Source organism: Sinocyclocheilus rhinocerous, unplaced genomic scaffold (assembly GCF_001515625.1).
Source record: "Sinocyclocheilus rhinocerous isolate Xijiao unplaced genomic scaffold, SAMN03320098_v1.1 scaffold594, whole genome shotgun sequence".
Lineage (NCBI taxonomy): Eukaryota > Metazoa > Chordata > Actinopteri > Cypriniformes > Cyprinidae > Sinocyclocheilus > Sinocyclocheilus rhinocerous.
In genome coordinates this window covers 2360790-2384723 of record NW_015645059.1, presented here as the reverse complement: position 1 = coordinate 2384723, position 23934 = coordinate 2360790, and the positions used below count along the sequence as shown (strand labels likewise).

General features: G+C 37.9%; 1 protein-coding gene across 2 annotated transcripts in view; it reads left to right on the top strand.

Moving 5' to 3' along the window:
* The window catches only part of LOC107705276 (connector enhancer of kinase suppressor of ras 2-like), a 124430-nt gene that overhangs the window by 65642 nt on the left and 34854 nt on the right, over positions 1 to 23934 (top strand). For both annotated transcript variants that reach the window (XM_016508505.1, XM_016508507.1), the window contains exons 8-17: positions 782 to 850; positions 3597 to 3743; positions 4650 to 4786; positions 5806 to 5999; positions 6951 to 7040; positions 12338 to 12546; positions 18306 to 18354; positions 19822 to 19997; positions 20679 to 20752; positions 20829 to 20968. In XM_016508505.1, coding sequence (XP_016363991.1) covers positions 782 to 850; positions 3597 to 3743; positions 4650 to 4786; positions 5806 to 5999; positions 6951 to 7040; positions 12338 to 12546; positions 18306 to 18354; positions 19822 to 19997; positions 20679 to 20752; positions 20829 to 20968 — 1285 coding nt within the window. The remainder of the gene's footprint in view (positions 1 to 781; positions 851 to 3596; positions 3744 to 4649; positions 4787 to 5805; positions 6000 to 6950; positions 7041 to 12337; positions 12547 to 18305; positions 18355 to 19821; positions 19998 to 20678; positions 20753 to 20828; positions 20969 to 23934) is intronic.

Sequence of the window (23934 nt, the reverse complement as noted above, 5' to 3'; positions counted from 1 at the left end):
CTTGCACCTGTTAATCGTTTATATTTTATATTAGTTCATGTTTCTTTTGTGCAATAGATGAATAACAATTTATTTGTTTTAGATATTTTATGTTTAGATATTTCTATTTTGCGGGAGTCCCGTGAATCATTTTATTCTCCCGCATCCCGCACACACAAGAGTGTCTACCCGCCCGCAGCAGCACTCGCCCATCTTCTCCTGCACTCTGTTGCGTCGGGTCTCGCGGGAGCAGGTCTCTAATCCACTGGCACTTGACTCGACAGTGCGTGTGCTACATCCTTTTTACAATCTAGATGATAAAACACTGCATTCTGTCAGCAATGTACCGCGGCAGTAACGTATAGGGACGTCGGCTTGTAACTATACTCTAATTACTATTTTGAAAATTATAGCGCGTTAAATTACTCCGTTACTAAAAATGTAATCTAATTACAGTAACGCGTTACTAAGTAATGCGTTACTGCCCAACACTGATCACGTGACACTGAAGACTGGAGTAATGATGCTGAAAATTCAGCTTCGTCACCACAAGAATAAATTACATTTCAAAATATATTGAAATAGAAAACAGTTCTTTTAAATTGTAATAATATTTCACAACATTACTGTATTGGTTTTTCTGTATTTTTAATCAAATAAATGCAGAGCACAAGAGACAATGTGAAACCAGAATGCATTGTAAATTGGTTTGTATAAAAGCAACTATGTAAATTAAATACTTCAAATATTGCAGTACTGTGTTTTCATTTGACATCTCTCCATTTTTACATCTCTTTCTTAGTCTCCAGCGGATCGCTGTAAGAAGATCCACGCCGGTGACGAGGTCATCCAGGTGAACCATCAGACAGTGGTGAGTGTCAGTCTCTCGTCAGTCACTCAATCCATTTGGCTCATTTATTCTTCTATTTTATCATCCATCCATCCATCTATCAGTTTTGTTCCCTATATATGTAAGTCTCACTTGGCATTCAACAACAGTTGCCCCTTTCCTGTCTGTTTGTGAATTATGGAACTGAAAATGAGGTGCATTTGAATTTGAGGGCTTTAACGTGTCCTTGTTAAAGCACCAAGAGCTTTAAAACATATTACTAGATGTATTTTTAGCTCATTTCTGACTAAGGCAACTATATTCCAATTTGACTGAATTCACAATGCTGATTGAGTGTGTTACACTTTAAACTGCGTTTCTGAGTGAGACTGGAGAATGTTTAAAGGGCATAAGAGGCTGTACATGTAATGAAGGGCAGTGGAGTGTGTTTTTAAGTATGGTCGAATTTGAGAGATTTCTTTGCGTGCATATGGAGTGCGTCAATAGGTACTCCAGTGATCGTACCCTGTGGAGTTCCCCTTTCTGCGTACATCTTTGTACAAGTAATTGCACATGGAGTTTAGCTTGTGAAATCAATTCTGTTTGAAATGACTTCCTTAGTGTTTGATGTGCATAAGGTGCTGAATAATTAGTTGAATATTTGATACATACTCTCAAGTGGTGGCATGTTTTATGAAGTTAAAGAAGCTGCAAAAAGCTAAATGTTCCCTCTTCATCATCTCTGATCACAATGACGTTGTTATTCAGATTTAAGATGGTCTTTGCATGATGGGTTTTACGTCAAGGCATCAGAATTCAACTTCTACATCAGTTTTTCTTGTTTGTCTTAAGTCATCTTGTCGCTGTGGTGAGGGATGCTGAGCTTGTTTTGTGATGAAACATCAGCAACACTAAGGCCTCATTAATCCTCATGTAATTAGATTGTTGTCACCTTCATAATTGGATAAAAGCGTTTCTAATGTGTGATAAGCAGTACGAATTCGGCTTGTAGCGAACAACACACAGACAAATAATTACCGTAACAATGCTCAAGAACAACCTCAGCGGGCGTTAAAGGATGGTGCATTGTGGGTGCTACTTGATATGTCACCTCAGTGATTAGTCTCTGTACGCTATAGGATCAGGTCCGAATGTCCAGCCCATCTCAATGTGTGTGTGTGTGTGTGTGTGTGTGTGTGTTGGTGTGAGCTTGTTTGTGGGTCAGTGTGTATCTGATGTGATTGTGCATTGAGATGGTGACAGACTAAAGCTGCCAGATATAAGGTGAAGCCTGTGGTATATATATAAGTGTGTGTGCGTGTGTGTGTGTGTGTGTGTGTGTGTGTGTGTGAGTGTGTGTGTGTGGTTATTTCTGTCTGTGAAGGACATGGTTAGTGTAAACTGTGTGTGGGTCACGTTTTGCCTACATTGTGGGTACTAAATGTCCCCACAAGGATATTAAAGGATAGTAAAACCTCAAACCAGCCAACAGTAAACTGCTTAATAATCATAATAAATTATGTCTTAATGACAGTCTAAAAATGCAGAAAGGTTTCTGTGAGGGTAAGGCTAGGGGATAGAAAGTATCATTAGCTCAGTATAACTATAGTAATCAATCAAAGGTTTCCACTATGATAGAAAAACAAATGTTTGTATGTGTGTGTATTACTTTATTTCACCTCTTTTCATAGACTGGCATTGTAGTGATTTATGAGGTTTCATTATAAAGTTAATATTTCTGTTGCATATCAAATAAAAACTATCTGAACTAACAGCAGAATTGTTTATTGTGATTATTCATAAATAATTAAGTTAATTATTGAACATCAAACATTGAACATCTTTTATCACAGGGTTTTAACATTTTTGATTCCATAGATCCCCAAATAAAATTATGATTCCCTTTTGAGGGACCACATCCTATAATATTATAGCAGTTCTATTTTTAATGTGTAAAGACCTTTTTATTTTATTTTATTTTAACCCCTGTTTTATAATGTTGCTGTTGTCACTGTAAGCCACTTGAGTCAGTGATGATGTACAATTATTTTTACCATGGTTAAGTGGCCTTGTATCATCTAACAGTACATCTTAACCATAGTAAAATCACTTGTGGTACACTGCACAGCCTTATTACTTTATGAAACTGTGAAATGTTATGAATTTATGTAGTTTAATAATTCATCAGTAATGTAAACATCTTTAAAAATGTAGAGTTTGCATATAGTGTGTCACATTATTTTAGAATTATATTTAAAGAGTTGCCTCCAGCTATTAGCTTCACTTGCTGGCTCAGTAAGCATTTTTATTACAGTGTAACATAAATATTTCAACAATTAAAATGTAGTCAGTGTATAGACTTCATGTTTATCTTTTATTATCTTTCATTTTTTATGTTCAGTTTTAAAATATAGTCAGTATTGTCATTCATAATTTTTTTTGAAAAATGCTTCAGAATTCATGATTATACATAATTTATGAAGAACCGAAGGCTCCAATATTGACATTTACCGGGAATGTCAAGTTCTACCACAGACTTAAATGTGGAATCAATTAAATGATTAGCAAACATCACACTCGTTTCACATAGTAAACTTAATCAACATGCACTGTGTGTCAGGAAGTGTATGTGTGTATGTGTGATACATAGTAACAGTATATTCTCTCCATATTCACCGGATATAGAGAGACGTATGTTAGGATTTCCTAGCAGTTCCTTGTCAGGTGACGTCTCTGTGTGGCGTTCTTGTCGAGTCTGTGTATGTTGACCCTGTGTTTGTTGCTGTAGGTGGGCTGGCAGTTGAAAAACTTGGTAAGCTCTCTGCGAGGGGACCCTGCCGGTGTGACATTGACCCTAAAAAAGCGTCCCCAGAGCACGCTCACCTCCGCCCCAGCCCTACTAAAGAACATGAGATGGAAGCCCCTGGCCCTGCAGGTAGGATTCAGATCGCCCTGTCCCAAAAGCTTCATCGTTTTGGGCTGCACTTTCCCCCTTTATCTGCCACCCGCTCCCTGGCCTCATCTTAGACAGGGAACTGACACCTTTGACTCCATTTCCCATAATGCACCTGCCTGCTTACATGTCGCTTTCCATTCAAACGTCCTACTTCTGACTGAAATTTTGCAACACAACTATAGTTTATTTTGTGTAAATAACAGGACTGTTGGATATCGGAGTTGCCTTTGTGGGTCTTACGGTGCTTATTAAGTCATTCGCAGTAACATCACTAACCTGCCTTAGAAGTGCTGCGAAAGTGTGCGCCAGAGAGAGCAGATTAGCTTTAATCGGCTTTCGGGGAAGGATTCAAGTTTGGCTCTAGACTTGTGACTCTAGACTAAACTTTTAGCTGTTTTCCCCAAACAGATCTGTGTACGTCTCTATCTTGGCGGCTGTCATCTCACATGCTCATTTCACTGATTATATGCACATGCCTCTTTGTGCATGTCATGTCTGTGCAGTCTGTGTCACAACCCCTGTTCCCAGGCATTCAGCTCACTGGAGACACTAATCACACGTCTATAGTCTCTGAAGCCATTGTGTTCTCTGGAGATGCCGCAAATGTTTCCATAGACTCCCACTCATTATGTCAAAGCATCATGACCCAGAGATCCCAGTGCACTGTTTACTGCAGACAGCACTGCAGAGGGACTGCGCCGCCGTTTCGCTGCTCAGGGACCTATTCATCTCTATCCCTCACCCTTGTGACTGTCTGCAGATATCAGTGTCTGGGTCACGTCCTGGAACAGAGCTCCATTATTACATTTAGTTGTGCCCTCAGACGTTTTACCAGCTCGTAGTAGGTGAACTTTGATCTTTAATCCAATGATCTTGTCTGCCCAGCAGCCAGTCGTTCCCAGGAGTCCCACCAGCAGCTCGGCCACGCCTACGAGCACCATCAGCACACCCTCCAAGCGTGATAGCTCCGCCCTCCAAGACCTGTATATCCCGCCCCCTCCATCCGAGCCATACATACCCAGGTAAGCTCATCCAGTAAAGGAATTTTTACACTTCAGCTGCTTTTTGGCTTGAAATTCACTTGAATTCTTAGTCAAGGTTTCTTACATCAAAAACTGTGTTTTGTCCAACGTCTTTAGAATTAAACAAGCTGCTACTTTTGCTACTGTACGATCGATACAAGAAAACATATTTGAATATGCCTGTTTTTATTGGCTAACCTCTCTGTATGGGCATAATTCATACTATTGCAGAAAACTGAATAGGTATATATATGAGTGGTCTTAAAAAGCTGATGGTTCTGACATTTTGTGACGTTTTGTGAATGATCTGTTTTTGCAGCATTAATTTCATATATCAGCAGTTTAAATGTTTCTATATATCGAACAATATGGGCTACTTAATTGTACAATTTTGCATTTAGATCTTTTAAAAACACTAATAATTTAATAACAATGTTAAGTGTAAATGTTAGCAAATCTCAATACAAGTTCAAATTTTTCATACTGCAAAATGCTGTGATGCCTAAATTCACTTGTAGCTTGTAAAATGATTGATTTTTTAGACAAAATATTATAGAATTTCCAGATTTTCCTTAGTTGCAATAGTAACAAATATAACTTTCACAAATTTCTGTGTAATAATTGATCTACACTACTATATAAAAGTTTGGGGTCAGTAAGATAAAAAAAAAGAAATTAATGCTTTTATTGACACATTAAAATTATCAAAAATGACAGTAAAAGATTAACAATATTACAAAAGATTTCTGTTTCAAATAAATACTGTTTTTTTCACTTTTTATTGATCAAAACTATTGCAGCACAACTGTTTTCAACATTGATAGTAATATGAAATAGGTTTTTTGAGCACCAAATCATGATTTCTGAAGAATCGTGTGACACTGAACACTGGCTGTGGAAAATTCAGCTTAGCCATCACAGGAATAAATAACATTTTAAAATATATTAATATAGATATATGTTTTAAATAGTGTACATACAGTAAAATCTGAATATATTATGTTATGCTGTGCTTTTAGAGATGAAAAAGGCGTTCTCCTGGGTGAAGGCGGGGTATCTGTCGCAAAAGGGTCAGAATCACCAAACTCATTCCTGGATCAAGAGTACAGACAGCGATTTCCTCTCATGGAAGAAGAAGCCGTCCTTTACTGCTACGAGTACGACCCCAACCACGGACCCACAATGTCCCGTCGAGACAGCACACCCACTTACGGTACACAAACACACACAGACACAAAAAGTTTGGTCTATGAGCACATTTCTGTAAAGCTTAGATGGTACATCTGGGTTATTCACTCTTTTAGCATGGGAAATTTGGTTCTTCCTTTCTGCACACCATAAAATGATTAGTTATTTTCTGCTAGCTTTTACAGCAGATGCCCGAGAGACTGAATATTGACCCACCAACTAATTCAAGGCACAGACCAAACTTCTATGAACATCTGCTGATTATAAAACAGCACATAAAGACCAAAAACACTATTTACTCCAATTATGTTGCATAACTAAGTTCAGTTAATGAGAAAGCAGTTAATAAGAAATCCATTTTAGATCCAGCTAAAGAACTGGTTTTGGAAGCTTCTGCTTATCTAAATTATTTCTGTAAAGTATCCGACATATTTTGCAATGCTGTGTGATTGTATGTTTCTTGATGGTTTATAAAGCGAGCATGTCTATAACAAGTTTCCTGCATAGAGGAGTTGGTTTCAGATTTTCTGTAATTAAACTCCAGGGAGCTGGGCTGCACTTTGTTGTGAATGTGTGTGTGTGTGTGTGTGTGTGTGTGCGTGTGTGTGTGTTTGTGTGTGTGGGTGTGTGTGTGTGTGTGTGTTTGTGTGTGTGTGTGTGTGTGTGTGTGTGTAGCATTATATCCAGAACCAGAGAACTCAGCCCTAGTCGTTAAATGCCAGCGTGAGCCTCTGCAGTGGCACAGAACTGCTGACACACTCCATGCCTGCTGCTTCCCTAGAAAACGAGAGGACACATTAACTGTGACAGTTTGCCTTACACAAACACACACTCGCTCAGACTTACCTTGGCGTCTGTGGAGAAAATGGATTGTGAACTGTCATTTTACTTCCATCTTTCTATTCCCTGTCTTTCCACACACACACACACACACACAGAAAGTGATGTGTGTATATGCGCATGTCTATGCTTTCAGGTCGTCTGAGGCCCATCTCTATGCCTGTAGAGTATAACTGGGTTCCTGACTACGAGGACCCAGCTAGAATGAAGAGAGAAGGTCGGAGAGGTGAGTTTGTGTCAGTCACAGTACTGTAAATATACATGGTTATTATCTTGTTTTTATTTTCTTCTTCTCCTTTTTACTCCTCTTTACTCTTAGGTGTTCTGTTTTTCTCTGTTTCTAGGTATTTGACACAATTTTTAATACAACATCAGGATTTTTGGGTTTAATAACATTATTAGTTAATAAAATGTTATTAAAAACTATTTTATTTCAAAATGAATTTAAAGTAAAAATTTTATAATTTACAATCAGAATGAAATTTAATTTTATAGATAGCCTTTTCATAGACTTTAATTTTCTTATCCATTATAATTTCACATTGGTTCTGTGGTCTGAAATGATCTGAAAATGATCATATATAAATCACTATATATATATATGATAGTGACTACCAGAAACTGTCCAAACACTTTTTATTGCTTTGTTTTAAATGGTCCTGCAGTGTGATGAATCAATTTTTAACTGTACAAATTACCCATTTAATCTCTTAATTAAAATGAGGCCATAAAACAGCATGTATAATAAATATTGATGAATTGGAAAATATTTGATTAAAATAGTTTTAGATAGCATGTCCTACTGCAGGGAACTGTTGACACCCCTTGAATTTTTATGCCAGCATCTCTTTCTTGATTTTAACCACCAGAATTATACAGAATCATGAAAAGTGGGTTGTGGTATTAAATCAGTATCAGATGAGCAAAAATGCTGTTATACTACAACATTGTGATATTGCTTTTATGCAGCAATTCTACAAACAAGAAGTTAATGTAGAGCAATTGACATTTAAAACACAAATATGGTCAGCTATTTTGTTCAGCTTCCCCATCCGCATGGCCTTGATTACATCAGCAGAAAAAGATGTGGAGAACGTTATTACATTTTAGTAGAAGATTAGAAATGGAAAGACTTATTCTTTAGAATATACACTGATGAATTACACAAAATAAACATGAACATTAATGTCTATTTTATTCAAAGTAAAGAATTGTATAAATAATACAAATTATTATTATTACTTATTTAAGTAAACAGGGTCCATTTTAATGTTTTTTGTTGTTGTTTTATATTTATCCAGAATATCTTCTTTACTTTCAAATGCATCTTCGTTTTTCATCTGTTGATCTCTCTTTCTCAGTTTTGATCTCATTCTGCCTGGATTTCCCTTAATTGTTTCTCACTGTTGCTGTGTTATTACATTCTCATGGCTCTTATTCAGGAGTGATGTTTAGCTGAGCTCTTTTCCATGGATCTAATTCTCCTCGCTGCGCGGTGGCTCTGAACTGCGCTGGGCATTGCTGATTACTTCCTGTGGCCGCGCTGCATGCAGTGCCAGGATAACAGTGGCAGTCTCTCAGCACCAACACAGAGCCAGTGTGCGCTAGGCCCGAGACCGTCTCAATTGGCTCCTGCTTTAGAAATACAGTCCAGAACTCCCGACAGAAATAGTTGGACTGCAAGAACGTAGACAGATAATATCAATGAAGCTCTTTCATCAACATTTTACTTACTGTGTTCTTTATTATAAGTTCAGGGTAAAGTTTGGCTGGTTAGTCAATCTTCGTCACTTCCTCATCACCATCTTCATTGAGGCTGCTGGGGTAGCATCTTTTGTTTTGACTCACTCATGTCGTGTCTTACTGCTTTCCCACGCTAACGTGTTTGTTTTCTTTCGGTGGTCCTCTCCAGGACTTGCTGTTGCCCAAACCCCTCTCTTCTCTCTTCTTTGTGGCACTTGTGTGTCTTTATATGTGTGTTTTTGAGCGAGGGGGTGGATGATCACCTGGCTGTGTCTCCTGGTTGCTATTTGATCCCGTTAAGCAGCTCTGTCTATCCGCATTGTGTGGAGATTAGCGCCTTGATAGCTCTCTTATTTCCTCACTTTCTCCGATTCCCTCTTTTCCTTAAAACTCCGGGGAGAAAATGCTGGTGGTGAGGCTGCCAGATGGTGTTTAGCTGAGAGTAAGAAAGATGGTAAAAGAAGAAAGAGGCACTCGAAGCGAAGGAGATTGCAAGAGTGATGTAGGAAAAAGATTGTGATACAATGTGAGAGTGGAGGGAGGGTCAGAAAGGATAAAGATGTATTAAGGTCACCCACAGCTCGGAAATCTTGGTAATTTGTCATTTCTGGATAACAGTGACAGGTTTTTTTACTGTCAGAATGGGTGTTCTACCAAAGTCATCCTCTGTATTGTTGACAATGCATTCAAAATGAAAAAAATTCATACATTCAGTTTTGGGGCTTGCTTTTCAAAAAACAAAGATAAAAGAGAACGGCTGCAGAATTTTAATTGTGTTTTTGGGGGGATAAAATTTGGAATTGTGATTTAACATTTTATTTAAAATAAATAAAGAACTATATATAAAACCTTCAGACTTGCTGTGCTTGTGTAGGGCTGCACAGTTTGGCCAAAAATGTTGCGATTATATATCAGTACGGCTATGTACTACTACTGTCACAACTTCACTCGGAGCGGGGAGACGAGGAAACGAGGAGACGCGGGACTTGCTCAAAGTCACAGTCTTTAATGAAACAAACAAACAAACGGAATACCACTATGGAACTCAGGAGGACATTCAACGCCGAACATAGGACACTGGAAACACTGGGTTTATATAACAAGGAACTAAACGATAACCAGCTGAATCAAATAGAACAAAACGAGAACAGGAAACAGGAACACCAAATAAGGACATGTCACATACGAGGAAACTAGGTCAGGGGGAGCACGTGGAGACGGAAAACAAACACAGACAGTCTAAAGCAGGGCTGTCCAAACTCGGTCCTGGTGGGCCGGTGTCCTGCAGAGTTTAGCTCCATCTTGCCTCAACACACCTGACTGGAAGTTTCTATATTATTATTATTATTATAACTGAATAAAAATATGAAACAAAATAAGAAATGTTACATTTGCTGCATAGTTTGACAAATATTATTATTGTTATTATAAAATAATATTATTAAAAAATTATAAATGTAATATTAAATATTTAATACAATTAAATTAAATATTAATAATAAAAATATTACAATAATTCTATTTCAATTTTTTAAAAAGTATTTAATAATAATAATAATAATAATAATAATAATAATAATTTTATTCTACAGTAGCACTGTAAAATTACAATATTATTTATGGTGGGCTTAATTTTTGAATTTTCAAATGTTCAACCATCAGAGAGCACTTAAAGCTTCTCTTTTCTTGACAACAGCTGGTTTATAATTTCCCATTACAAGTTTAGAAAGATGTTTGGTGCATGTTGCATTCCAAAATTCAGTTTGGAGCAACATTTACTGTGAACCGAACCACTCTGAGACACTGAAAACACAGGATCATGAGCTACTCATGTGTAAATGAACTCAGTGCTGCACTTCACTCACACACAATGCATATATTTATGAAATTAAAGGGATAGTTTTAAAATCAAATTTTTAAAAAATCTCAATTTAAATGTTTTTTTTTTTTTTATTCTGTCATTAATTACTCACCCTCATGTCGTTCCAAACCTGTAAGACCTTCGTTCATCTTCGGAACACAAATGAGATATTTTTGGTGAAGTCCAATAACTTTCTGACCCTGCATGGACAGAAACGCAACTGAAACGTTCCCAGGCCCAGAAAGGTAGTAAGGACATCAGTAAAATAGCATGCATCGTGGTACTCTCGGAAGGTGCATCGAAGACTGATACAGAAGAGATGGAAGAGAAGAAATCGTTGAATAAAATCGTAATTTTTGTTTTTCTTTGCGCAAAAAAGTATTCTTGTATCTTCATAAAATTACAGTTGAACCTCTTATGTCACATGGACTATTTTAACGTTGTTCTTACTACGTTTCTGGGCCTTGAACGTGGTAGTTACATTGCTGTCTATGCAGGGTCAGAAAGCTCTCAGATTTCATCCAAAATAACTTAATTTGTGTTCTGAAGATGAAAAAAGGTCTTACAGGTTTGGAATGACATGAGTGTGAGTAATTAATGACAGAATTTTCATTTTTGTGTCAACTATCCATTTAATTGTGCAGCCCTACGTAAAGGTACATTGTTACTGATGGATCATCCAGACTGATATTTTAGATCCATCCACTTCTTGTCCAATTTAATGAGTTTTATACTGCAGTTCATTCAATTTTTACAACTCAAGAAGTTACAATTAATTAAATAGTGATTTATAATTACTCTGAGAGGTCGTGTACCCTGTCTAGATGTACATACTGTATGCAATTTAAAATCTGCCACCTCTTCAACTTTTCCATCAGCGTGAGGGAAGCCGAGCCGTAAAGAAGAGGGAACTTCTTCTGGAAGCATGCTGTTGCCATGGAAACTCTGACAGGAGCTCTCCTGAGTGTTTCACGTCCCATTGGCTGCTGCTGGGCAACGGTGGACATGGGCGTGGGAGAAGGGAAACCTAACAATGGCTGCGGTGGTTCCTAAATCAAAGGACGAGCATAAATCAGGACTGCTGGGAGCCCGTTGGTTTGGCACTCTTTTAATACACTCTTAAAAATAAAGGTGCTTCAAAAGGTTCTTCACAGCGATGCCATAGAAGAACCATTTTTGGTTCCACAAAGAACCATTCTGTCAAAGGTTCTTTAAAGAACCATCTCTTTCTTACCTTTTTATAATCTGAAGAACCTTCTTTCGCCACGAAGAACCTTTTGTGAAACATGAAGGTTCTTCAGATGTTAAAGGTTCTTTATGGAACCATTTAGACAAAAAGGTTCTTCTATGGCATCGTGAAGCACCTTTATTTTTAAGAGTGTATGGCTGTGACAAATCGGCTTGTTATGCTCATTAGGCAAGAATAAGCCTATAGAGTTTGATTGGATTCGACTGATTTGGGAAGAGTGCACAGGCTTAAGTAGTGCTAATGATAGACCTCTATTGAGGGAATGAATCATTGTGATTGGCCAACTGAGGTTTGGAGTATTTCGAGAGGGGGTTGGGATGCTTGATTGATGGAATACTGATGCGAGCTTATTCAGTGATTTGACACAGTACAGCCTGGAAAATAGGTGTACTGTTTGAGAAGGACTGGATGTACAAATGTAATTTTGATTTACTGAACATGCCAAACAAAATCTTTAATGCCCGATTAACCATAAAAATGGTAACATTGTTGGAAAAAATGGATTTAAAGGGACAGTTCACCTAAAAATGAAAATCCTGTCATCATTTACTCACCATCATGTTTTTCACCCATATGACTTTCTTTTTTCCATGAAACACAGAAGTTTTGAAGACTTGAGTTGGGACTGTCAGCTACTGTTATTAAAGATACTGTTCTTTCTCCCTCTCAGAAAACTCTCTGTTGCGGTATGTAAGTGATGAGAAGGCTGCTGATCTGGCAGGGCGCAGCATGAAGAGAGACACAGGAAAACGCGGCAAGAAGAAGAGCGAAAAGAGTGGGAGCCCCACCCACTACACCCTCCTCCCGACCCTCCAAATGGAGGTGCTCCGTCAGGAATCCATGAACACGCCTAACCCAGACTCCACCTCTCTTTACCATGTGAGTAGTATGTCTTCTGTTGAAGTCTTCTGAAGGGAGTTGGTTTATTCTGTGGCCATTTTGGCGGCATGTCATCTCCAAAACTGTCTGCCAAGCTTATGTTTCAGTAACAAAAAAATATATTAAAGTGATTGGTTCTTTGGATTTAAAGGTGGGACTTAATTTTTTTGCAGCCACCAATAGAGTTGGACTGTAAATATTTTTGTCTTGTTTTTCCATGTATTTACTAAAATATCCTTTAAAAACATAAACTACTGTTCAAATGTTTAAGGTTAGAGGTTTTTTTTTTTATACATTTTTTTTTTATTTCGATTTAATTGTTTGAGTGTTTATGCTTTTATTCACCAAGGAGACAATAAACGTAAATATTTTTGTCTTGTTTTTCCATGTATTTACTAAAATATCCTTTAAAAACATAAACTACTGTTCAAATGTTTAAGGTTAGAGGTTTTTTTTTTTATTAAATTTTTTTTTTTTTCGATTTTTCGAAATATTCGATGAAATATTCGATGTTTGAGTGTTTATGCTTTTATTCACCAAGGAGACAATAAACGGATGAAAATTGACATAAAGACATTTATAATGTTACAAAAGATTTCTATTACAAATAAATGTTGTTCCACTTTCTATACATCAAAGAATACTGAAAAAATCTATCACCGTTTCCACAAAAATATTAATCAGCACAACTGTTTTCAACATTGATAACAATAAGAAATGTTTCTTTAGCAGCAAATCAGCATATTAGAATGATTTCTGAAGGATCATGTGACACTGAAGACTGGAGTAATGATGCTGAAAATTCAGCTTTGCCATCACAAGAATAAATTACATTTTAAAATATATTCAAATAGAAAAGTTATGTTGAATTGTAAAAATGTTTGCTGTATTTTGATCAGCAGTCTTGGTAAGCATAATAGACTTCTGTTTTAGGTAATGGATTAATAAAAATACATTTGTTAAAAAATGTAAATATCTTGTGCAGTTGTGCAGTCATGTTTTAAGGATGTTACCTGCGAAACAAGACAAAAATACTGATTAAGATTTTTTTTTTTGCTTTGTGCGTTTTCAAAAGGTTCTTTGCTATTGAGCTGAGTGGTAGTATGTGTGCCTTTTATCCGACATGTCTCAATCAGATTCTTTCTCTTTGTCTAAGAATGCCTCTTTTTGAGTGTGACAGTCTGGATCAGGCTAAACTCAGAGATTGTGAGGAATATCGCACAGTGTCTGTGTTCCTTTTATTTTCTGTTGCTCAAACAAAGTAACAAAGAGTAATTCTTCAAGGCCTGGCTGCTTTCATCGGTTCTTTGCTCGATCAAGGTCTCTGTGATCACTGCAGGTAGAGTCTTACATAAAGAGTTTTCATTGAAAGCACCAGGTCATGGTGTGCAGAAGGAGAATGTATACTTACGCCCACATGCTAGGTGAGTGTTTGTGTGTGTGCATATAATGAGTATGTTAGTCCTCTACCTTTAGTCAGCGTAGAGGTGTGTGGGAGTTTGTGCTCAGCCCTGTGTATACTGTATGTGTATGTGTGTGTGTGTGTGGGTGAGTGGGTTTTCTCAGTGAGACTAGCCGCCCTGTGTGTGAAGTTATTAGGAGTGGAGGTGAGATCTAGCTGTCATTTTTAAAGAGGGAACGTGGCAGCCGATGTTCTTGAGCGCACACACACCGACACCGCCATAACCACACACACAAACACCAAGGGAAAACTAATAATCCGGGGAAAAGTGACTCTCAGTGGTGTGTCACAGTGTGCATATGGATGCTGAGTAGGCAGATGGTGGTTCTGTGGGGGTGGGGCTAAGTACACACACAAACACCAAGGGAAAACTAATAATCCGGGGAAAAGTGACTCTCAGTGGTGTGTCACAGTGTGCATATGGATGCTGAGTAGGCAGATGGTGGTTCTGTGGGGGTGGGCGGGGCTAAGTCATGTTGTCATCTGTCACAGGGCACGGAGTGACGTGATTGGCCGAGCTCCATCTGAAACAGAACTGTGATTGGCCAATACTCTGCCATGTGCTGTCTTCATGTCAATATGTTGTGCTTGATATGTCCGCCAGACCATGAGAAGTGATTATGTGTGTTTAGTTCTCTATTTTTTTTTTTCAAAATGAGGTCTAATTATAGGTCCTCATGAAGAAGTGTGAAAGGTGCCGCTCTGAGATCCCAGCTGGGGTGTTACAGTGTTGCGTAAGAGTGACTTTCACAGTGTATCTTACCTGCGGCTTCTGTTTATTGACACCCTCAGCAGGGTAATGTATGCGTGTCCATGTGTCCTCTGACCTGATCTGGGATAAAGGGTGTGCAGGGGTGGGAAAACTCTGCTGACCACTTCATCACCATAAATTTGGACCAGAACCAATGTGCTAGTCTCAGCACTCTTGCTATTGTTCTTTCTCTAGCTCATGAACTTTGCTTGAGACTCCAAAAACTTATAATCTGCATATACCACTCTGAGTTGTACATGATTAAAGGGAAGAGAAGAGACAAGACGAGACCAGAAGAGACACAACAAGATGAAATGAAACAAGAAGAAAAGGTGGGATGCAAAAAGAGAAGAGGTGAAATGAGATGAGATGAGACAAAATCAGAAGAGAAGAGACAAAATGAGAAGAGAAAATAAGATATGAGAAGATGAGACCAGAAGAAAAGAGACACCACAAGATTAAACATTAAGAGAGAAGAATATGGAAAAAGAGGAGAGACATGAGAAGATGATGCTAAATGAGAGGTTAAAAGGCAAGATGAGAAGTGAAGAGACAAAATGAGATGAGAAGAGAATGTAAGATGCAAGAAGAGGTGTGAGACAAGAAAAGATGATTCAAGACCCAAAGAGACAAAATGAGAAGGGAAGATGCAAAAAGAGAAGGGATGACATGAAAAGAGACAATATAAAAGATGCCAGATGATGCAAAAGGAGAAGAGAGTGCACGATGAGACAAGAACAGACGTAAAAGTGAGAGAAAATCAGAAGAGAAGAAGTGAGATGAGAAGTGAACAGACAAAAAATAAGAAATAAGAAGAGAATGTACGATGATGTAAGAAATAAGAAGAGAATGTACGATGTGAGATGAGACAAGAAGATACAAAATGGGATGAGACCAGAAGAGAAGGGACTGAAGAAAGGAACACTCAAGAGTTGAGAAGAGATTAGATGTGTTTAAACAAAATGAAATGAGAGAAGATGGTAAGGATGAGAAGTGAAGAGACTAAATTAAATGAGAAGAGAACCTAAGGTGTGAGGAGAAAAGAAAAGACAATATGAGCCGAGAAGTGACATGACAAGACGGAACATGGAGAAGGGAACATTCAAAACTAGAGGAGATGAGAAGAGATGAGATAAAAATGAATTAGGAGAAGCAAGATGAGAGGTGAAGAGACCAAATTAAATAAGAAGAGAAGATGCGAGAAGAGATGAGAGGAGACAAGAAGAGACACTACAAGAGCAAAATGACTAGAGAAGCTAAGATGCAGGATGCAAGATGCGAAGAGAAGATCAGAGAAGATTCAAGAAAAGATGCGAGAAGAGAATATGCGAGGAGATGCAAGAAGAGGAGATGAGATAGCAATATTAGAATAATATTAAAAGAGAAGGTCAATTAAGATGAAATATGAGTAAGATGCCAGATGAGAAGATGCGATGAGATGATGCAAGAAAAACAGAGAGGAGAGACCATTCTGTATGGTGTTGATTTAATAAGCCTGCAGCTGTTGGTATGTGCAGTGTAACTGCATTAAGCTCTATTGTTTACAGTGGTGTTTTATTGCCTGCGTTGCAGTCCGATTAGAGAGCTGCAGTTTGTCTGAACAATGCCAGCACACTGACCTCACACTCAAGGAGAACGCTCACTCACTCCGTCCACCGGACACACACACACACTCAAAAGTGTTTTGTCTGACTGTCATAACACTTTAGACACAGCCCAGTGCCTTCAGTCCTGTTCATTTGAGCAACCCACTGCCATCATTACATCATTTGAAAACTACAAAAACAGCCTCCAGAGAAGGCAGTGCTTACCTACAGGTTTGGTTTAGGTTAATGCAATGCTTTAAGGCCATCACATGGAGCATATGTCAGTTGTTGATAGCACAGCGGAAAAGGTTTGTACCATATGTCATTGTGAACTGAGAGCCTGTGTTGCCATGTGGCATTCAGTTGTAACATGATGGCAGATCTTAGCATGCTATCTAGGGCAATGTGTTAGTGAACAATAGTAGATTCACTAGTTTCTGAGAGTGACCCTCAACATCAGAGACTGAGAGAATGGATGAAGAGAACCATTTCACCATAGCAGAAGGCAACCAGAAGAAACTGTAGGAAGCAAAAACCATATTCATGACGCATGCTGAGATGTAACCACTGTGTTTATTCGAGTCACACGGGTCATAGTTGTCCCATAATGCTCTATGACTCTCGGAAGATTGTGACCCCTGAGGCATAAGAAATGAAGTTTAGAAGATCTTTGGACTCGGTTTGCTGATGCACATCTCATGTTCACGTCTTGTAGGATTTGTTCAAGAGCTTGAAGTTCCCCAACATTTAGACTTATTCATAAAACCCAAGCAAAGATCATTTCTGTGCACATCATTCCTAAAAGGATGATTTCCCCCCCCCGCTATATCATTTTGCTTTGTTCATGTCTAGGTGTTGAATCCTTAGGGAAGTTTGTTTGATGTGTCTTAAGTGTTTCTCACAACTTGCTCCAATTCACACACCAATCGCGATTCGCACCTTCTGGGAGGAGATTCTCACAGCGCTTTGGGAGGGAATTGCATTGACATTGAATTGTGTCATGTGGTGAAATGCTGGAAAATCTTTTGGGCCATCTTTTTTGTCATTTTATATTTTTTGGGCTTTATTTTATGGGAAAGTGAAGTAAAAGAGAACGAAAGGACCCTGGACTTGAACTTGGGTCTCTGAGACAACTACTATTTTTTTTGAATAACCGATAAGGGCACTTGAACAAACAGAAAATTGTCTTCAAGAAGTGGACACAGTATATTCAGAAACTCCTGAATAAATAAATAAATTTTATGAACCGGTTGACTGAGTTTCTAAACATGTTCCATTAATCAATTTCAGTTATTCCTCTTGGGCCTCAGGGCAACTTCCCTCCTCAGGCACATATCAATAAATCAATTAGCGTGATGCTAGTCAGTGTGTTCTCCATACTGTTGCTAATAGATGCATGGCAACACAAGTTTACCTCTAATTTAATGCTCAAGCTTGCAGGAAGTTTCTTCACGGAAGAGAATTGCCATAGGGCAATCATAAATATGTTCTTGGTCTGGGCGTGCTCATCCAAGAAATACTGCTCAATAAACACACGGGCCAAGGATGTTAGAAATCTTATTTATTTTCTCTCTATGCCTCTTCCCGCCTTCCTTCTCTCTGGCTGTTTGGGCTCTCGTGCCTTCATCTGCTCAGATGTCGCCTCCGATTTTAATTTGTTTTGCGATGGATTGATGCTCTGAGATCATTATGTTCACACATTTCCTCCATGTGATTCCACTCAGGAGAATTGGATGTGTTGACCGATAATTTTGTCTGGTTTCACTTCCTCCTGCTGTATTTCCCAACATTTCTCCATTTGTATTTATTCTTAAATTGTATATAAATATATTTAAATGTAATTCTAATGTATTTGTATAATATTTATGGATTAATAAAAAAAATATGCATATGTGTGTGTTTGTGTGTATATGTGTATTTTTATATGTATTTATGTTGTGCCTTCTGCTTTTCTTGACAGACATTCCAGGGATCCTCTCTGCTATCCAAGACCAAGAAAAAGAGTAAAGGTGATCACTTATCTTTCTTATTCTCATGTTTGGGAACACTGTTTTCATTGTGTACACTGCTTGCATATTTTGCCTGCATAATGCAAAAAATAGGCCACCAACATAAACCTTAAAGACTAAAGAAAGTTCATTTCCATAATACTTATTATATTCTTATTGTATACTTTTTGTATGTATAAGTATTTTGCACTAACACATTTTGGCAGCTGCCTAGTGCATTCCTTAGATTTAACAGTGGAAAGACCTCTAAAGTTGCAACACTATTATGACAGTACATATCCTCAAAAATGGTACATTACTGCCCGAAAGAATTGATGATTGAGATTGACAATCTCACTATGATTGAGACTGAGCTTTTAAACCAAAGTACAACTAAAATAGCACATAATCAAGTTACAAAGTCAATGTATTTCAGGAATGTTTTCTATTCTAATCAGTCTGAGGTCTTCTGCCCATTCACTCACAAATATTGAAATATGTTATAATAAAACAATACGCCATAAGTGGCTGTGCATTACTATCATTTTGCTATGAGTAGATGTTCTTAGCTATGGCACATAGTGGAGGTTGTTTATATCTGATAAGCAATATAGTAACATGGCATATTAAAGAACAGTCCACCCAATAATGAAAATTGTTATTTATTGTCCTTATTATATGACTTTCTTTCTGTTGTCAAACACAAAATGAGATGTTCGCGCTACCCGTTTTTCTATTCTTTTCCATTCTATAAAATGGAATTTTGACTGAAAAAACAGCTTAAAAGTGGTTTATACAACTATACTATGTTATATTGTCATATATTGTAAGCCTTCTGAGCCAGACGAAATTCCAAGTCTTTTGAGGCTTTTTGTGTGAGTAAAAGACTAAAATTCAAGTCGTTATTCACTTATCAGTTTTATTCATTTTAAATCAAACATCTCAAATCTCATTCACATTCACAAATATGGTGCATAGAGACGTGTAATGCTAGTTTTGACATAATTGATAACCAACATTTCTTCTCACGAGTCTCATAATCAGTCATGACATGCCAAGTTTAAAAATGTGCTTTTTCAAAACACTGAATGAGATTTGAGAGCTAGGTATGATTGGGTAAAATCTTTCAAAATTGTCATAATATTGGCCTATTTTTCACACAAAGTTATCATACGGCTTCAGAAGTATAGTGCACAAGCCAAACTTATTGTCCATTTTGGGGTGTTTGCTAGTCATTATTCACTTTCATTATAAGGAAAAGAGCAGCATGAACATCCCGCACGTCCTTTTGTGGTCTACAAAAGAATTAAACTTAAACTGGTTTGAAACAGCATGAGTTGAAGAATGAGTTGACAATGAGTAAATGATCCCTTTAATACAGAAATGAAATGATGACGCTATTATACAACAGCTTTCCTCAATCAGGATTCTGAACTATTCATTTTATAACAGTTATTAACACATACTGTTCTCTTATATGGCATCCAGCGGCTCCACTGTCCTCCATCAGTAAGAGAAGAATCTCCTGTAAGGACCTGGGTCGTGGAGACTGTGAGGGCTGGCTGTGGAAAAAGAAGGACGCAAAGAGCTATTTCTCGCAGAAATGGAAGAAGTACTGGTTTGTTTTGAAGGCCGCCTGTTTGTACTGGTACATGAACGAAGAGGTGAGTGTGTGAGTGTTTGGCCAATACAGTTGTCTTTGTTGTTTCTCGTATCCACCAGCGCAGCAGAAACTGTATCGATCTAGAGATGAGACTTTAATTGGTGCCGGCTTTACCCTCTTGTGTGGAACAAGATTAATGCTCATCTACCCCAACAAAACAGTCTTCTACACATGCCGTTGCTGTAATGAAGATAAGGAACTTCTTCCAACAAACACTCCCCTTCTCTCCCGTACTTGTTCCCTTGCTCCTTCGCTTTTGATTAATTACCCTCAGTGTTTTCGCTTTTTATCACGGCCTGGGTGTGGGATACGGCTGCTGTTCTGGGGGTTTCGGAGGAAGTACAGGCGGGGAGGGTCCCTCTCATCCTGGTTTTGGTCCACTGAGAATCCTGCATCATAGTCCGGCTCTGCTATAATTGATGATCTTCTACTGTGTGGGTTTTGTAAACACAGAGAGGCTTACAGAGAGCCGCAACAATTTATGCTTTTCATTTATTTATGCAGAGCTCCTGTCAACGGTGCTGCAGTTTAATGCTGGGGGAAAAAAGTAATGGAATGAACCAAGAAAGAGAAAGAAGAATAAGGAGATGTAACTCCTAACGAGGATGTAATGACATTACAGAGGAGTGTAAGTGGGGTGAAATGTCCACACAATCCTATTTCTTTTTTTTCCACCTTGTAGGATGAGAAGGCCGAAGGGTTTGTCAGCCTCCCTGAGTTTAAGATCGATAGAGCCAGTGAATGTCGCAAAAAATAGTAAGTAACTTTACAAACTTTTGAGTGATGTGATGAGGCTTGAGGAATTCTTATTGTGTCTTCGCTCCCTACGCAGTGCGTTTAAAGCGTGCCATCCCAAAATCAAGAGCTTCTACTTCGCAGCAGACGGCGTGGACGATATGAACAGATGGTTGAGTCGTCTCAACATGGCGGCTGCCGGCTATGCAGAAAGAGAGCGAATCCGTCAAGAACAGGGTGAGAATTCCTGTAGTTAGAAAGGTTATGGGTTTGATTCCCAGGAAATATGTGTGTCTTGAATGTAAAGTAAGTCGCTTTCATTATAAGCGATTCCTTGATTCAATTTGAGTACTCCATTTAAAAAAATCCTTGATTGCATTTTGCCCATGTCAAGTAACCGGCAAAATATCGGAAGTGGCGCATTCCACGGACGAGAATCCATGAAAAGCATTACTAGTCCGTTTTTCAAGGCTGCATGTAGGGCTGGGTGATATGGCAAAAAATTCAAATCTTGATTCTCGATTTTTTACGATTTTTAACTAGGGATGCACCGAAATGAAAATTCTAGGCCAAAGCCGAAGCTGAACAAAATGAAACACTGGGCCGAAGGCCGAAATTCCGAACACGGTTTTTCACATTTTTCCCCCATGTAGGCCTATTTTGCCATTTTTTTCACAATTGCATTAATTAAATTGCCAAAATGTACTTTTTACTGTTTTGTCCTGCTTTTCAAATAAAAAAAATCAATTACAAAACAACAATTACAAAAATATTTACTTAACACTGAACATTTTTTTAACATTCTAGCAGACATTATACCAACAAAGCACAATTTAGCTTAAAATTAATAAGTTAGTAAAATAATATTTTTTGGCCATTTTTGAGACTTGAATCAGGCATGTATTTTTTACTGTACAAATAAAGGCAGCCTTGCTGAGCAGAAGAGACTTCTTTTAAAACATTAGAATATATAACAGATCCCAATTTGAACACTATGTGTGAATGTTATAATAAATGTATTAACAGAGCTGTTGTAGGGTAATTATTATTATCATTATTATTGTCTTACTTTTTTATTTTATTTTACATAACGCTTAGGCTTTCATTTTGGCAGAAACCCGCAGGAAGATCTCAGTGCTTCTTTTTGTTGACAACAGCATGCAGATTTATAAATGATTCTCATTACGAATTTGGGAAGATGTTTGTCGCACGTATCACATTGTCACATGCCTTTAAAAAAATTCACAAAAAATGTTACTGAGCAACTGACGAGTAGCACAGTTTTAGCGCAGATTTTACTTGCGCTTTGGACTTTGAACCCTGGCGCCGCGAGCTCGTGCAGCGCTGTCAGAATACATGCAATTCGTGCGTGCATTAGAAAATATAACATTCTGCAGTTTATTTACTAATCGTTTGATGTAATTTCGCGATTTCAATCATCATACAGTAACCTAACCACCAGCATTAGCCACCTCCTCTTCTCATCGGAGACTTGATGCAGCACTAAGTCTCTCGCTGCCGGTGCTTCACGCTTGTAATGATTTCTGCGTCTTTCTCTGATAGTTTTAAATACTTTCATTCTGTCGACATGTTTGCTGCATTAGCGCGTGCCCCTATTTTGATCGCGTTCGTCATTGTTCGGTTCATATTATTCGGCCTTTTCGCTTTTCATTTTTCCCTTTTCGCTGTACTTGGAATATAATTTTTTTTAACTAGAGAGTTAATAAAGAAAAAGTTACTTGAATCATGTTGTAGTTCAGTGGCGTAACTTTGCGTTGAAAAGTGGTGGGGACACCGCGCAACTCGTTTTGCTAGTTTTTTATTTAATACCCTAATTTACTTGGGGACTTTTGAGTTGTGATAACATATAAGTGGACCTCAGAGATCAGTACAAAATAAAACACAAAGGCAGTTCATGACCCCTTAAATGAACTAACATGTACAAACAATGAACGATTGTATTTTTATTTTAACTAATGTTAACAAAGTTAAATGACAAATTATCCTAACAGTTCAAACAGTGAAGCCGTATTGTGGAAGGGCTTGGCTGTCATTGTTCATTTATAAGGCTGTAACAGCAAACGCTGAATACAGATTGCTGGAGAAGACACTCGTATAACAGACTGTGGACCGGACAGACCATTAGCTTCAGACAAAGCTTCCCCTTCACCTGGTTTTTCCTGCCACCAAATTGTTTATGATGTGTATAGATAATAGATTACACTAATATATTTCAGCCTAACCCTGGAGCTGGTTCACCCTCCGCCTATGGATTCAGAAGTGGAGAGGTCTGATCAGTGGCGTAACTTTGCTTTGAAAAGTGGTGGGGACACCGCGCAACTCGTTTTGCTAGTTTTTTATTTAATAACCTAATTTACTTGGGGACTGGGTTTAGAGTTGAACAAACTTAATTTTTGCTTTTCAAAAATACATCGATGTACCAGGGGCGGTGCCAGAGAATTTTGAACGCAGGTGCTGAGGGGATGCTAGATCATACAGGGAGCTGGGCAATTCAGGGCTCCAGACTCATTCTTCCCACTGGTCGCTCTTTTGCGATTAACTTTCTCAGTTGGTTGCGGGTTTTTTTTCTTTTTTTTTCCGCTACAACATGCTATTAACCAATGCATGCTGATGAACTTTTATCGTAGTTTATAGTTATATGGAAACGAAAGTAGTTAACATTCAACCCGTTCTTTTTCATCAGTAGTATTATTTGTGATTTGAATTTTGTGAACGGGAGTTCCTCTTTTGACATGTCATAAGCCGGGCTTCAGATGCTTTCACTTTCGATTTCACGATCTTGTCAGGTTTTACAATAAAATATAATTGTCTGTTTTGCTTACATCTATACACCTTTCACCTTTTAAGACAAAAAAAAAAAGATGGATTCATTATTTTTAATTAAAATGCACAACAACAATAAAACAGTAAGATTCAATGACAAACTAGCTTACAAAACGTTATTAACAAAAACGAATAAGATGAGGCATGGCATACACCACATGCTGTATTATATACCGACTAATATTACAGAACGTTTAGCAAACACTGAGGAATCAAAAAAAAAAAAAAAAAAAGAGAGAGAGCCTCCATAGCATAACGTGAGGTAAACAGCAAAGATAAGCTTTTCAAAATGAAAACAAAACAAAAAGAAAAGTAAAACTAAACTTGCTGCCGGTGACAGTGCTTGCATGTTTTTTTTT